This window comes from Anguilla rostrata, chromosome 5 (genome assembly GCF_018555375.3).
Source record: "Anguilla rostrata isolate EN2019 chromosome 5, ASM1855537v3, whole genome shotgun sequence".
Taxonomy (NCBI): domain Eukaryota; kingdom Metazoa; phylum Chordata; class Actinopteri; order Anguilliformes; family Anguillidae; genus Anguilla; species Anguilla rostrata.
The window spans coordinates 1,915,807-1,931,092 of NC_057937.1; the positions used below are offsets into that span (position 1 = coordinate 1,915,807).

The 15,286-nt window shown below is 54.7% G+C and overlaps 1 protein-coding gene across 1 annotated transcript in view; it reads left to right on the forward strand.

The window, feature by feature from the left end:
- Positions 1-15,286, forward strand: part of LOC135256024 (huntingtin-like) — a 39,367-nt gene that overhangs the window by 5,491 nt on the left and 18,590 nt on the right. The window contains exons 7-34 of the mRNA XM_064337896.1: positions 69-210; positions 626-804; positions 1,054-1,243; positions 1,626-1,670; positions 2,191-2,253; positions 6,455-6,768; positions 7,846-7,978; positions 8,270-8,388; positions 8,560-8,671; positions 9,009-9,146; positions 9,293-9,451; positions 9,539-9,636; positions 9,958-10,097; positions 10,222-10,285; positions 10,372-10,472; positions 10,585-10,731; positions 10,881-11,001; positions 11,527-11,672; positions 11,886-12,037; positions 12,248-12,447; positions 12,568-12,694; positions 13,025-13,146; positions 13,297-13,407; positions 13,492-13,569; positions 13,686-13,909; positions 14,214-14,292; positions 14,404-14,565; positions 14,874-14,933. Coding sequence (XP_064193966.1) covers positions 69-210; positions 626-804; positions 1,054-1,243; positions 1,626-1,670; positions 2,191-2,253; positions 6,455-6,768; positions 7,846-7,978; positions 8,270-8,388; positions 8,560-8,671; positions 9,009-9,146; positions 9,293-9,451; positions 9,539-9,636; positions 9,958-10,097; positions 10,222-10,285; positions 10,372-10,472; positions 10,585-10,731; positions 10,881-11,001; positions 11,527-11,672; positions 11,886-12,037; positions 12,248-12,447; positions 12,568-12,694; positions 13,025-13,146; positions 13,297-13,407; positions 13,492-13,569; positions 13,686-13,909; positions 14,214-14,292; positions 14,404-14,565; positions 14,874-14,933 — 3,726 coding nt within the window. The remainder of the gene's footprint in view (positions 1-68; positions 211-625; positions 805-1,053; positions 1,244-1,625; positions 1,671-2,190; positions 2,254-6,454; positions 6,769-7,845; positions 7,979-8,269; positions 8,389-8,559; positions 8,672-9,008; positions 9,147-9,292; positions 9,452-9,538; positions 9,637-9,957; positions 10,098-10,221; positions 10,286-10,371; positions 10,473-10,584; positions 10,732-10,880; positions 11,002-11,526; positions 11,673-11,885; positions 12,038-12,247; positions 12,448-12,567; positions 12,695-13,024; positions 13,147-13,296; positions 13,408-13,491; positions 13,570-13,685; positions 13,910-14,213; positions 14,293-14,403; positions 14,566-14,873; positions 14,934-15,286) is intronic.

A 15,286-nucleotide genomic window follows, 5' to 3' on the forward strand; every position in this document is an offset into this window, starting at 1 on the left:
TGTGTGTGCGTGTGTGTGTGTGCGTGTGTCTGTCTGTCTGTCTGTCTGTGTGTGTGTGTGTTCTGCAGACGCTGCTGAAGGCCTTCGTGGGGAACCTGAAGTCCGGCTCGTCCACCATTCGCCGCACGGCGGCCAGCGCGGCGGTCAGCGTGTGCCAGAATGCCCGCCGGACGCAGTACTTCTACACCTGGCTGCTCAGCGTGCTGCTGGGTGGGTCCTGCTGCACTGACCCCTGCATTACACTGATCCCCTCACACTGATCCCTGCGTTACACACTGATTCTTAACACTGATCCCCTCAGACTGATCCCTCACACTGATCCCTGTATTACACACTTACACACTGCTCCCCTCACACTGACCTATTCACACGGATCCCTGTATTACACACTGATCCCTGTATTATGCACTGATCCCTCACACTGATCCCTGTATTACACACTGACCCTCTCACACTGATCCCTGTATTACACACTGACCCTCTCACACTGATCCCTGTATTACACACTGATCCTCTCACACTGATCCCTGTATTACACACTGATCCTTCACACTGATCCCTCACACTGATCCCTGTATTACACACTGATCCTCTCACACTGATCCTCTCACACTGATCCCTCCAGGGCTGCTGGTGCCGGTGGATGAGGGGCGCTCCAGCCCGCTGGTTTTGGGGGTGCTGCTGACGCTGCGGTACCTGATGCCCCTCCTGCAGCAGCAGGGCGGGGACGGCGGCCTGAAGGGCAGTTTCGGGGAGACCCGCGAGGAGGCCGACATCGCCCCCACACGCCAGCAGCTCATGCAGGTGCGCAGCTGCACCCCGTACACTGCAGCACCCCACGCACCGCAGTGAGCTGCAGGATCTGTGCACACCATCCTCTGCCCTGTCCTGCAGTTCACATACTTATATTGCGGTTTCAGAAGAAGCATCTGTGTGTGTGAACGTTTGCGGTTCCATATGTTGTTGTAAGAATACTTGTGAATTGTAATATTAATCCTGTGTGTGTCTGCGTGTGTATGTGTGTGTATATGTGTGTGTGCTGTGTGTCTCCAGGTGTACGCTCTCACGCTGCACTACATGCAGCACCGCGATCACAACGTGGTGACGGCGGCTCTGGAGCTGCTGCAGCAGGTGTTCCGCACGCCCCCCCCCGCCCTCCTGCGCGCCCTCACCACGCCCGGCGGCGTGCCCAACGCCAGCGTGACCCGCCAGGACGGCAGGGGCGGCGTCGCCGAGCTCATCGGTAAGCCCCGCCCCCGCTCAGACGCGTATCCGCCCTGTGTGTTGCCGTGGCAGCGGCTGGTGTCCCCTTTTCTCTCTGTTCCCCGGCCCCTCCTCCTTCTCACTTTGCTCGTCTTTCTCCGGGCTCTCTCTCCTCCTCCCTCCTGCTGTCCCTGACCTCCTCCCTCCTCCTGCCTCCTCTCTCCTCTCTCACCTCCTCCCTCCTCGTCTCTCCTCCTTCCTCCTCCTTGCTCTCCTCTCTCACCTCCTCTCTCCTCTCTCACCTCCTCCCTCCTTTCTCTCCTCCTCTCTCCTCTCTCACCTTCCCTCACCTCCCTGCTCTCCTCCTCTCACCTCCTCTCCTCTCTCACCTCCTCTCTCCTCCTCTCTCCTCTCACCTGCAGCCGGGGGCTCCTCCTGCAGTCCGCTGCTCCTCAGGAAACAGAAAGGTGATTCTGTCTCTCAGTGTGGACCCTCCTTAAGGCTCAGTGTTTTCGCTTTTCATAAAGTTTCAAAAGGAGGGTTGGACTGGGGCGGATTCCGCCATGAGAAGACGCGGTTTATCTAATTCCCCCCCAACAGGAACTTTCTTGATGCGTGGAAACATAAAATCAGGGTGAAAATCGGTTTAAACCCGATCAGCTCCTTTTAAAATAAATCAGGTATTTTTTGGTGAAAATCGATAAAAACCAAAAACAATGAGCCTTCACCGTCCTCCAGCAGGGTTTTCCAGACTGTCACCTCAGCAACCCCTAAAATGACCATCCTCTGTCCTGTTCTGTTCACATATTTAGATTGTGTTTTCAGAAAGCGCATCTGTGTGTGTGAGCATGTGCGTGCTTGTGTGCATGCGTGTGTTTGAGTGCGTGTGCATGCCTGTGTTAGTACTCGAGTGCATAAGGGCTGTTGCTGCACTTCCTGTTTCATCATATTCAGTAGCCACACCTTTAATAGGCAAGTTGTCCACAGGGGAGGAGGAGGGGCTAGAAGATGACATGGAGAGGTCAGAGGTCACCACCGGGGCCTTCACAGGTGGGCGAAACTCAGGCCCTGTGTACTGAAGGGCAGCTGCATCATCAGTATTATATAATTTACATTACATTACATTCATTTAGCAGACGCTTTTATCCAAAGCGACGTACAAAAAGTGCATTTTCATGATCGTAGACAACTGCTGAACACGGGTTCAGTAAGGTACAATTACTTATTTTGTAAAGCTATTTCTAGCCGAGAACAAAGAACACTATCCTGGTCTAACATCTGCAAAGCCAAACTAGGCAGAAGAATAAGCTAGAGTATTAGGACAAGTACAATTTACCAAGAAGTGCAGGGGATGGGGCAACATGTAACAAGTGACAGGAAAAAGGGTTTTTTTTTTTTTTTTTTTTTTTTTAATATATATATATATATATACACAGCGTGGTAGTGGTTATTCTAGGTATAGTCTGAAGAGATGAGTCTTCAGGCCACGGCGGAAGATGGATAGTGAGGGGGAGGTTCGGAGAGGGACGGGGAGTTCGTTCCACCACTGGGGAGCTAGGGTGGAGAAGCTCTGTGATCCCTTTGGGCGGGTGGGAGGGGTTGCAAGACGCCCTGCTGCCGCAGAGCGGAGTGGTCGAGCAGGCACATAGAATTGAGTCATGTCCTGCAAGTAGATGGGGGCTGTCCTGTTGGCGGCAGTGTAGGCAAGGGTCAGGGCTTTGAATCGGATCCTGGCAGCGACCGGTAGCCAGTGAAGTGATCGCAGCAGGGGAGTGACGTGGGAGAATTTGGGGAGGTTGTAGATGAGTCGGGCAGCGGCATTCTGAATCATCTGTAGTGGCTGTATGGCACAAGCTGGCAGGTTTGCAAGGAGAGAGTTGCAATAATCAAGGCGAGAGGTCACCGTAGCCTGGACGAGCAGCTGGGTGGAGTGCGTCGTCAGGTATGGTCGAATCCTCCTGATGTTGTATAGGAGGAATCTGCAGGACCGTGATGTTGCCTTGATGTGCTCCTTGAGGTCCAGCTGGTCATCCAGGACCACCCCCAGGCTCTTTGCAGAGTGAGAGGCAGTCACTGTGGTGCCATCAACCGTGATTGAGAGTTCACGAAGCAAGGAGGTCTTGTACGGGAAGAAGAGCAGCTCAGTTTTGTTGAGGTTGAGCTTCAGATGGTGGCTGGCCATCCAAGTGGAGATGTCAGCCAGGCAGGAAGAGATCTTATCATTGATCTGTGTGGCCGAGGGGGGGAAAGAAAAGTAGAGTTGTGTGTCATCTGCATAACAATGATAGGAAAAACCATGTGAATTAATGACTGAACCAAGAGATCTGGTGTATAAGGAGAACAGCAGAGGACCCAGTACAGATCCCTGCGGCACTCCCGTGACAAGTGGATGAGAGGCAGAGGCAGACCCCTTCCAGGTGACCTGGTAGGTCCTATCTGCAAGATAGGAAGAGAACCAAGACAGGGCAGTCCCGGTAATTCCCATCCCAGCCAAGGTGGAGAGGAGTATTTTATGGTTGACCGTGTCAAAAGCTGCAGACAGGTCAAGAAGGATCAGGACAGAGGAGAGGCGTGAGGCTCTTGCAGTGGCAAGTGCCTCCGTCACAGCTAGTAGTGCAGTCTCTGTTGAGTGCCCGGATCGGAAGCCAGACTGGTGAGGGTCTAGCAGGTTGTTCTGATGGAGAAAAGAGGTTAATTGTTTAAGAACTGCTCGTTCGAGGGTTTTGGACAGAAAGGGTAGAAGGGATACGGGTCGATAATTTGTTACATCGGAGGGGTCTAAGGTGGGTTTTTTGAGTAGTGGGGTAACACGAGCCGTCTTAAAAACAGAGGGAACATGACCAGAGGAGAGAGAGGAATTAACAATGGAAGACAGATAGGGAAGGAGCTCGCTGGAGATAGATTGGAGAACTTTAGATGGGATGGGGTCAAGTGGACAGGTGGTTGCGCGATGAGAGGTGATCAGTTGTAATACATCGGAGTCCTCCAGCATTTCAAAGGAGGTCAGTGTGGCTGTGGGGTTGTCCTGGGGAGTTGGGGGGCTCACTGGATGGGTGAAGGAGTTCCGGATTGTAGCCACCTTTCCTTCAAAGGCGGCCAGAAAGTCATCTGCGGAGAGGGAAGAGGGAGGTGGGGGTGGAGGAGGAATGAGGAGGGAAGAGAAGGTGGAGAATAGTTTACGTGGATTAGAGACACATGCGCTGATCTTGGATTGGAAAAAAGAGGCTTTTGCAGACGTGAGGGCAGATGTAAAAGTCGCCAGCAGGGTATGGTATGCAGTCAGGTCATCAGAGGATCGGGATTTTCTCCACTTTCTCTCTGCAGCCCGCAGTGATGTTCTGCTGGAGCGTAGTGACTCGGTCAGCCATGGGCAGGGGGTGAGGAGCGTGCTGGTTTGGAGACAAGAGGACAAAGTGAGTCGAGGGACTGAGAGAGGCAGGAGTTGAGGGTGGAGGTGGCAAGGTCAACTGGCAGGTTAGAGAAAGACGCAGGAGGGGAAGTGTAGACAGAGCAGTGGAGACGAGGGAGGATTGTGACAGAGTAGGGAGATTTCTCCTGAAAGTTACTGTGGGTGAGCTATTGGATGAATTGAGGGGGAGTAAATAGGAGAGGGAGAAAGAAAGAAAGAAGTGGTCTGAGACATGGAGGGGAGTCACTGCAAGTTGGGGAATGGAGCAGCCTCTGGTGAATACAAGGTCTAGTTGGTTACCAGCCTTGTGTGTGGGGGGGGAGGAGGACAGGGATAGGGCGAAAGACTGGAGGAGTGAGGCAACCCTGGACAGTTGGGAGGTTTCTGGTGGGAGGTTGAAGTCTCCCAGTAGAATAGCAGGAGTGCCATCCTCAGGGAGAGAGCTCAGGAGAGTGTCCAGCTCGTCCAGAAATGAGCCGAGTGGACCTGGAGGGCGGTACAGAACAATAACGTGAAATGTGGAGGGATGAGTAACAGTAATCGCGTGAAATTCAAAGGAGGAGAAAGTACGGTTAGGACTGGGGAGGACACAGAACTTCCAGGACAAGGAAATGAGTAGACCGGTACCCCCGCCTCGGCCAGAGGCCCTGGGGGTGTGCGAGAAGGAGTATCCCGCAGACAGTGCAGCTGGGGTGGCGGTGTTATCGGGAGTGATCCAGGTTTCCGTGAGAGCCAGGAAGTCAAGAGACTTCGTCTTGGCAAAGGCAGTAATGAAGTCAGCTTTCTGGACGGCTGACTGGCAGTTCCATAATCCACCTGTGACAGTGAATTCCTGAGGTGTGGATAAGGGTGGGTAGATCAAGTTGGTTAAATTACGCCTGCGGTGAACAGACCATTTGGGGCGAGGCAGCGCGCACAAGGGAATGGGGTTTAAAAACATGATAAACTGATGACGAGGCTGCCTATGGCAGCCTCTGCTGGAGCTATAAATACTGGGTGACAATTACGTGCTTGCATTAGCTTCATTAGGGCAGATAAGCACCAGGTGAAGCTCCTCGAAATTAGCTCAACAATACGGGGCAGTTAAACACCAATCCCCACACACAGTTTCACTAACGCCTTTAACTAACTAACAACAGCAAGTCAACTACAGATATTCTCAGCTAACGCCCAACTAAGCTTGCTGACTAGCAACAGTTGAGACAAGTTTTAAAAAAGATTAGGCTACCTAAATTACACACAACTATGTTCGCTAACTAGCAACAGCAGAAACAAATTAAGTTATGATACGCTTATCTGAATCGCGGGGGACGGCAGAAGCGACGACACAATCAGATGCACACTGTTGAACCACAGATGAACACCACTTAAATAGCACCAGGTGAAGCTCCTCGAAATTAGCTCAACAATACGGGGCAGTTAAACACCAATCCCCACACACAGTTTCACTAACGCCTTTAACTAACTAACAACAGCAAGTCAACTACAGATATTCTCAGCTAACGCCCAACTAAGCTTGCTGACTAGCAACAGTTGAGACAAGTTTTAAAAAGATTAGGCTACCTAAATTACACACAACTATGTTCGCTAACTAGCAACAGCAGAAACAAATTAAGTTATGATACGCTTATCTGAATCGCGGGGGACGGCAGAAGCGACGACACAATCAGATGCACACAGATATAATGATTATAACAATGTTATTGTTGTTTAATAATCAAATTAATGATTAATTATCATTGTTATTAATGTTGTATTACATAGTCATATCCAAAAAATATTGTTTGCAAAATTGATAACGGTTTTCCTGTTGTCCCTGATGCTGAGCTCCTTTTTTCCCAGCAGCCTCTGGGGCCGCGCCGTCGGTGGACATCATCACAGAGCAGCCACGCCCCTCACCGTGCGGCCTGCAGCCGGAGGAGCCTGCCGAGCAGAGCGGGGGCGGCGGGGGTGCGGGTGAGGAAGAGGAGCAGGGGGAGGAAGAGGAGGAGAAGGAGGAGGAGGAGGAGGAAGAGGAAGAGGAGAACACGCTGAGCCGTGGTTCCAGCCAGGCCGCCGGCGGTAACCATGGCGACCCGTCCCCACCCAGCGACGGCTCCCACACCACCACCGAGGGCCACGACCTGGCCGCCACGCCTACTGACTGCGGCGAGCTGGTGCGTGCCACGCCCGTGTGTGTGTGTGTGTGTGTGTGTGTCTGTGTGTGTGTGTGTGTGCGTGCGTGCGTGCGTGCGTGCGTGCGTGCGTGCGTGCGTGCGTGCGTGTGTGTGTGTGTGGGTGGGGGGGCTGAGGTTTCCCCCCGGCAAGACGCATCATCGTCTACCTCCTGACCCCCCCCCCCCCGATGTGTCTACCCCCTCTCCCCCGCTTTGCAGCCATTTTGTGCTTCTCCTTGGCGATCGCTCCTGGAGTGTGAGCGTTTGGCCCTCTCCTCTGTTCTTACGGTCGCTCTGCATTCCTTTCACCAGCAGACGCTAATGAAAAACGCTCCTCGCAAACGTGGAGGTTACGTTTCATTCTGTGGCCAAGATGTCCGTCGCTGTGTCATTATTATTATATACGGATTAACACTGGAGTGGGTGTGAGGGTGTGTGGGGCTGTGTGGGGCTGTGTGTGAAGGTACGGAGCTCAGTGGAACTCTCTCTCTCTGTGTGTCGGTGGAGAGAGAGACGCGGCAGTAACGCACAGCCGGCTGTGAGAACACGCGCGTTCGGCAGATACGGGGGGTAATTCTCTTTAGCGTGTGGCGGTGAGACATGGCTGCCGCCCCGCCGGTCTCCAGAGCGCGGTCAGGGAGAGACGCCGATGTGAGCGAGGTCAGCCGAGGTGGTCGGTCGTTCCGGCGTCCGCACGCTCTTGTGTAATTCCTGCAGGGAACATTGTGATGGATTTCTCTCTGGGGCTCTAATGAGAACTGGAGAGGAGTTTTCCTGCTCCGGGGGGGGGGGGGGGGCTGGCTGGGGTTCGGGGGGGCGGCTGCGTCAGCCTCCACGTCAGGGAGCACAGCCTGGAGCCAGCTGTGATAATGCTGTTAGGAGGGGGGGCAGTGCTGAACATGGTATGGAAGTGTATTAACAGGCCTCTGTGTGTTTCTGTGTGCCTGTGTGCGTGTGTGCGTGTGCGCGTGCGTGTGCGCGTGTGTGTGTGCGTGTGCGTGTGCGTGTGTGTGTGTGTGTGTGCGCGTGTGTGTGTGCGTGTGCGTGTGTGTGTGTGTGTGTGCGTGCGCATCTCAGGTGCTGGACGGCCCAGAGAGCCAGTACTCGGGGATGCAGATTGGGACGCTGCAGGATGAGGAAGAGGAGGAGGAGGGCGGGGCCGGCGCTGGGTCCGAGGAGCCCCCGCGGCCGTTCTCCCAGTCTGCTCTCGGTATGACCTCTGACCCCACTGGAACTCCGCCTCTCCAGCCTCTATAAGCTGTGAACCACAAGCACTTCCTCTCCCGTTAAATCCAAACAGAACGATAGCTTCACCTCTGGGTAGTAGTCTGCTTCATTAAATACTTGTATCACGCACAAGTTCCTAAATAAACTTATTACCCGCTAGAATGTTTGAGGAGGAAAACAGTCTGTTGTACTGGTAGTGCTGTTGTCTTTGAGAAAACCACGCAAAGCTTCGGCGACGGCAGCCCCTCTAAGGCCCCGTGTGTTTGTGACACAGCCCTGAGCAAGCCTCACCTGGTGGAGGTAAAAGGTCACAGCCGACAATCGTCCGACAGCAGCGTGGACCGGCTGGTGCTGAAGGAGGAAGTGCCGGAGTCCGCAGAGCCGGAGAATAAGGTACGCGTTTGCGCTCTTTCACCCCGAGAGGCCCCGGCCCAGAACACCTCTTTACCGCGCTGCTGTATGTTGTACTGCAGACTCCTAAAGTGTGATTAGGAGACGCGTGTGCTCACGTGCTGCAGTAATATGTTGTTAGACGTTGCTAAATGAGTCGTGTCTGTAATGCAGCCCTCCAGGGTTAGAGGGGAGATCGGCCACCCCACGGACCCCCTGGCGGAGCCCCTGGTGCACTGCGTACGGCTGCTCTCCGCCTCCTTCCTCCTCACCGGACAGCGGAACGGTACGACCAAGCGCACGCACGCACGCACGCCGGGGCTGAGCTCTCAACCGCACTTGCTCGTGGGTGCAGCTCTGTGCTCACCGCCTGCCACCACGCTGCTATGGAAACCACACGTGTCACAGTGGACCACCTTCCGGATTGGTGGAGGGCGGTGTGGTGAGGGCCTGGTGGAGACAGAGCCCCAGGAGTGGCTGAGACTGTGCAGCTGTGTGTATGAGGATCAGTCACATGACTGGCAGGTGTGATGTGTGTGTGAGGATCAGTCACATGACTGGCGGGTGTGATGTGTGTGTGAGGATCAGTCACATGACTGGTGGGTGTGGTTCGTCTCGTACAGGCCTGGTCCCGGACGGGGAGGTGCGCGTGAGCGTGAAGACCCTGGCGGTGAGCTGTGTGGGGGCCGCACTCGCCCTGCACCCCGAGGTCTTCTTCTCCAAACTCTACAGGGAGCCTCTGCAGGGCCTACTGCCCGATGGTGAGATTTTTAATAAGTCAAACAGTGAGCTGTGCAGGTGACTGTGGAAGCCTGTAGTGAAAGTGATCTGATGCAATGTGGCACACTTCATAAGGATTTTGGATGTGGATGTGGTTTTAATGAAACCCGTGTTCGTTGTCTTACAGAGCAGCAGTACATAAGTGACATTTTGGGGTTCGTTGAGCACGGGGACCCTCAGATCCGAGGGGCCACCGCGGTCCTGTGTGGAACTCTGATCCACTCCATCCTCAAAAAAACACGCTTCTGCGTCGAACCCTGGCTCGGGAGCGTCAGAAGCTCCACGGGTGAGAGCTGTGAATTTAAAACGGGGGTTTATGGGGAGATTATGTTTTGTGCGGTTATGCTGACCGTCCACCCCCCCCCCCCCCCAGGAAACCCCGTCTCCCTGGCGACCTGCGTGCTCCTGCTGCAGAGGACCCTGAGAGACGAATCCTCCGTCACCTGCAGGATGGCCTGTCTGGGCGTGAGGGTGAGTGGGTCACGCGCCTGTCCCGTCTGAGGATGTGGGTGCGTGCGAAACGATCGACTGCATGTGTGTGTACACGCTGGTCTACTGTGCATGCGTGTGTGTGCTGTTCTGTTGTACACGTATGTACTTGTTCTTTTACTGCATATGTATATAAGCGCTGTTCTACTATGCATTTGTGTTTTGTTTTTCTTCACGTGTATGTATGGCATACATGCTGAACACATGTGCTGTACGTGTGTATGAATATCACTGTGTAATAGTATCAGTGCAGTCATGTTTTGTGCTCTAAATGAACGTGACCCCTGTGCCCTGTCCCTGCAGCGCTGTATCATGGCGCTGTGTAACAGCTCTTACGGTGAGCTGGGCCTGCAGCTGCTCATCGACCTCCTGACCCTCAGGGACTGCTCCTATTGGCTGGTCCGGACCGAGCTGCTGGAGACGCTGGCTGAGATGGATTTTCGGTAGCGAAACCCCCCCCTCCCCCCGGCTTCGCCCCCCTCATCCTTCTGAACTGAGTTTTTGTATTGCTTCCTGTTTACCACCATAGATATTGTCTCTGAACCGATGTCTTGTTCTCCCTGTTAGATTAGTGAGTTTCCTGGAGAGGAAAACGGAAAGCTTGCACAGAGGAGATCACCACTATACCAGAGTGAGTAACATCAGCTTCAGGCTCTTACCTGTGAGTCTGGGCCTGGTTAAAGTGAGATGGTAAAGTCTGTCTGTTCTCCTGCTCAGCTGCTGAAGCTGCAGGATCGGGTCCTGAACGACGTGGTCATCCACTTCCTGGGAGACGAGGACCCGCGCGTGCGGCACGCGGCGGCCGCCACCGTCAGCAGGTGAGCGCGTTTTCCCGCCACGGTGAGGCTCTGCCCCCACGCTCGCCATTGGGCCGCGCGCCGCTCTCCCGGCACGTAAACCCCGCCCCCTGACCTCCGCTGCTCTTCCCAGGCTGATCCCGCGGCTGTTCTTCGACTGCGACCCGGCGCAGGCCGACCCGGTGGTGGCCATCGCGCGGGACCACAGCGCCGCGCACCTGAAGCTGCTCATGCACGAAACGCAGCCCCCGTCCCACTGCAGCGTCAGCACCATCAGCAGGTACCTTTATATCCAGGCAGCATGCTGATTGGCTATTGGCTGCCTGCCAGTCACAATGGAGCAGTCTCTAATAGGCAGACTCACGGCCATGAAGGCCACGCCCTGTTGCGTGCTGTGGGACGCTGTTGATGTGCCTGTTTCTCCCTCAGGACGTACCGAGGCTACAGCGTCTCTCAGAACGCCGCGGACGTCACCGTGGAGAACAGCCTGTCCCGCGTGATCACCGCTGTGTCCCACGCGCTGGCCGCCTCCACCTCCCGAGCCCTCACCGTGAGCGACGCCCGCACCTGCGCCTAACTGCGCACCGCAATCAGCTGGGCGCCACTGATCTCAAACAGCACTAATCTCACAAATACAGCACTGATCTCACAAATACAGCACTGATCTCTGATCAGAACTCACAAATACAGCACTGATCTCAAACACAGCACTGATCTCACAAATACGGCACTGATCTGCACACAAACACAGCACTGATCTCACAAATACAGCACTGATCTCACAAATACAGCACTGATCAGCACACAAATACAGCACTGATCTCACAAATACAGCACTGATCTCAAACACAGCACTGATCTCACAAATACGGCACTGATCAGCACACAAATACAGTACTGATCTCAAATAGAGCACTGATCTCTGATCAGCACTCGCAAATACAGCACTGATCTCTGATCAGCTCACCAATACAGCACTGATCTCAGATCAGCTCACAAATACAGCGCTGATCTCTGTGAGGTTAATGTTTGGCTGGAGCGCTGACCGTTGTGGGCCGGGTTTTTCTTTCTTCAGTTTGGCTGCTGTGAAGCTCTCTGCCTCCTGTCCTCCGCCTACCCAGCATGCACCTGGAGCGTTGGCTGGCACTGTGGCTACGTCAGCTCCTCTGGCAGCCAGCCCAATCGCTCCAGCCTCTACAAGAACAGGAGCCGTTCCCACAGGTAACATGCTGTCACGTGTGTCCGTCATGGATTGCATCTATGGTATTTACAGACTCTATCCAGCTGGAGATGTATCAGTGTGTTTTATCTATGGTATGTACAGACTTTGTGCAGTTAGGGACTACAGACTCTGATCTGTAGTGTTGTATCTATGGTATGTGTGTGCATTGGAAGTTGACTCTGATCTGTAATGTTGTATCTATGGTGCCTCAGCGTGCCCGAGTCAGACTCAGTGGAAGACGCGAAGCGGAGCTGTACGGTGGGCGTGGCCAACATGGTGCTGTCGCTGCTGTCTTCCGCTTGGTTCCCTCTCGATCTGTCAGCGCACCAGGACGCCTTGCTATTGGCTGGCAACCTCCTCGCAGGTACCGTACACATCAGAGAACAGTGCTGTGCTGAGCCAGGCTTTCTGATTGGTTCTAATCCTTCAGTGACTGACAGGAGGGCTCTGCCTCCTATCGGGGACTTGAAACCACCATGGTGTGATTCAGCACGGTGTTCTCATCGCATGCAGTGCAGCCCCTGCTTCTGTTCTTTCAGCACTGACCCCCCACCCCTGCTTCCTGTCCCTGCAGCTGTGGCCCCCAGGTGTCTGAGCGGCCCCTGGACGGGGGAGGAGGAGCCCGGCGGCGGCGGTAAGCCGGAGGAGGCGTGGCCTGCGCTCGGCGACCGTGCGGTGGCTGCCATGGCGGAGCAGCTGTTCTCCCACCTGCTGAAGGCCGTCAACGTCTGCGCCCACGTGCTGGACGAGGCCGCGCCCGGCCCCGCCGCCAAGGTAACGGGGTAACCAGGGGGAGGGGCCTGTTACCGCCGCTCGTTACTGTACTCCACCCTCTGGGGAGCCTGGGCCTTGTATCCATGGTAACCAGCGTATCCCCCCCCCTCCCGACCGCAGGCCACTCTCCCCTCGCTGTCCAACACCCCCTCCCTGAGCCCCATCCGCAGGAAGAGCAAGGAGAAGGAGCCGCCCGAACCCGCTGGCGCCCCCATGAGCCCGAAGAGGAGCGGCGAGAGTAACCCAGGTAACGGAACCGACGCCCCGGCCAGCCAATAGGATCATTCCAACCCAGGACTGTGCCGTTATATAGTCCTCTAGGGCTGTTTGAGTTCAGTTAGCACTGCTGCCCCCTTTGGACGCTTAGAGAATTGACCTCACTCTCCAAGCAGTTATGATTTATCAAATCAAGACGTATTTGAGGCCAATAAAAGAAAAGGAGAAACAGCACCCCCTGGTGGGTAGGACTGTGTAGTGGAGCAGTGAGCGTTCAGTGACCCCGTGGTGTAAATGACAGTCTGCAGTGCAGGTGAGTTTAGCCCTGATCTCACAGCGCCGCGCGCTGGTATCCCAGCAGGCCGAGCTGCAGACACTGCGGGAAACGCCACTCTGAAGTCTACCACGCTGGGAAGCTTCTACCACCTGCCTCCCTACCTGAAGCTGTACGAGGTCCTGAAGGCCACGCACGCCAACTACAAGGTAACCCCGTCCCCGTCCCTCCGAGCGTCTCCACGTCCTCTGTGGGCTCACCACCTCCACTGGCCAGGCCTGCATGTAGTTATGCTGGTTTATCTTTATTGGGCTGACTGTGTCCCCGCCCCCACCCCACCCCCCCCCGGGTCCCTCCAGGTGACGCTGGACCTCCACAGCGGGGGCGATAAGCTGGGCAGCTTCCTGCGCTCGGCGCTGGACGTCCTGTCCCAGCTGCTGGAGCTGACCACGCTGCAGGACATCGGAAAGGTAGCGGCCCCCGTTACCGTAGCGATCGCCATGGCGCTGTCTCTCGGCCCCGTTCTCACGGCGACCGTCTCTCTCCCTCCGCAGTGCGTGGAGGAGATCCTGGGGTACCTGAAGTCCTGCTTCTCCAAAGAGCCCACCATGGCGACCGTCTGCGTGCAGCAGGTGGGGGGCCGGGATGGGGGGGGGGGGGGGGAGCTCATTACCCAGCATGCACTGGTAGAGTTTTGCGTTTCTGTAGGTCATGTGATTAACGCCCCTGCGTTGTGTTGCGTGCTCAGCTGCTGAAGACCCTGTTCGGGACCAACCTGGCGTCCCAGTACGACGGGTCCTGGTCCCACCCCAGTAAGGCCCAGGGGAAGGCCCTGCGGCTGGGCTCGTCCAGCCTGAGGCCCGGGCTCTACCACTACTGCTTCATGGCCCCCTACACACACTTCACCCAGGCGCTAGCCGACGCTAGCCTGCGCAACATGGTACAGGCCGAGCACGAGCAGGACGCCTCCGGGTGAGAGAGAGAGAGAGAGAGAGACACGCACACACACACACATGCACACACACAATCTCACACACACGCACACACACACACACGCAATCTCACACACACAATCTCACACACGCACACACACACACGCAATCTCACACACACACACACACACACACACACAATCTCACACACACGCGCACACACACACTCACACACACATGCACACACACACACACTCACACACACACATAAGCAGACAGATGTACAGAGAGCAGTCTCATGCATCGCTGGTAAGCCCAGCTGAGTGTCTCTCTGGTACCTGCAGGTGGTTTGATGTGATGCAGAAGGTCTCCAGCCAGCTGAAGTCCAGCATCACTAACGTTACCCGGCAACGGGGGGACAAGGTAAGAGCTGTGCTTTCCCTGTTCAGAGTTCACAGAACTGTGAGGTAGACACAGAGATAAATGTTTCAAACATTTCCTGTGTGATAGGAATTTCCTCCCCCCCCCCCCCAGAACGCCATCCACAATCACATCCGGTTGTTTGAGCCTCTGGTGATCAAGGCCCTGAAGCGCTACACCACCAGCACCTCGGTCCAGCTCCAGCGCCAGGTCCTGGACCTGCTGGCCCAGCTGGTGCAGCTGCGGGTCAACTACTGCCTGCTGGACTCGGACCAGGTCAGCCCGGTCCCTGTCCCTCTTACTCCGGCTGTGAAGAGTTAGAGCGTGATCCCATGAGCCGTTCATGCTTAACACCTTATTAACACTGACATGCACTTACCTCATGCCTCTTGTGCTCTCTTACACTGCAAGTCATTCTGAATTAGAGCGTCTTCTGAATGAATGTAATGTACTGTAATTGAGTCTTTCAGGTGCATTATTGATTATTAAATATTTTCTGCCCTTTTTCATGTTGAATGTCTGGTGCTGCAAGCCATGCTGTGTGAGTGCTTGATGCTAATTCTGTCTGTGCTTCTCAAACGCAGGTCTTCATTGGCTTCGTGCTGAAGCAGTTTGAGTACATCGAGGTCGGCCAGTTCAGGCAAGTGCCTCTCCCATGCTTTCATCTTAGTGTAAAACCTGTCCAGTATTTTATTTTCATCTTACAAGCAGATGAACGCTAGCCATCGGTCTGCAAAAATAGAGGGTTTCTTTCACGCTTGGGTGAAGAATGAAAATGTTAAAGTTAATGATATAACTGATGCTTTTCGGCAAGATGCCTTCATCAATGTTACACATACAAGAGACAAAGCACTTCTTATATACAAAACAATAATATGAGGGAAAATAACAACCAATCTGTAAACGGCTATCAGTATGCAGCTATAATCTCAGCGAAACATTAAGGTTCATGATGATGATGATGATGATGATGATGGACGAAGGCCAGGAGGTGCAG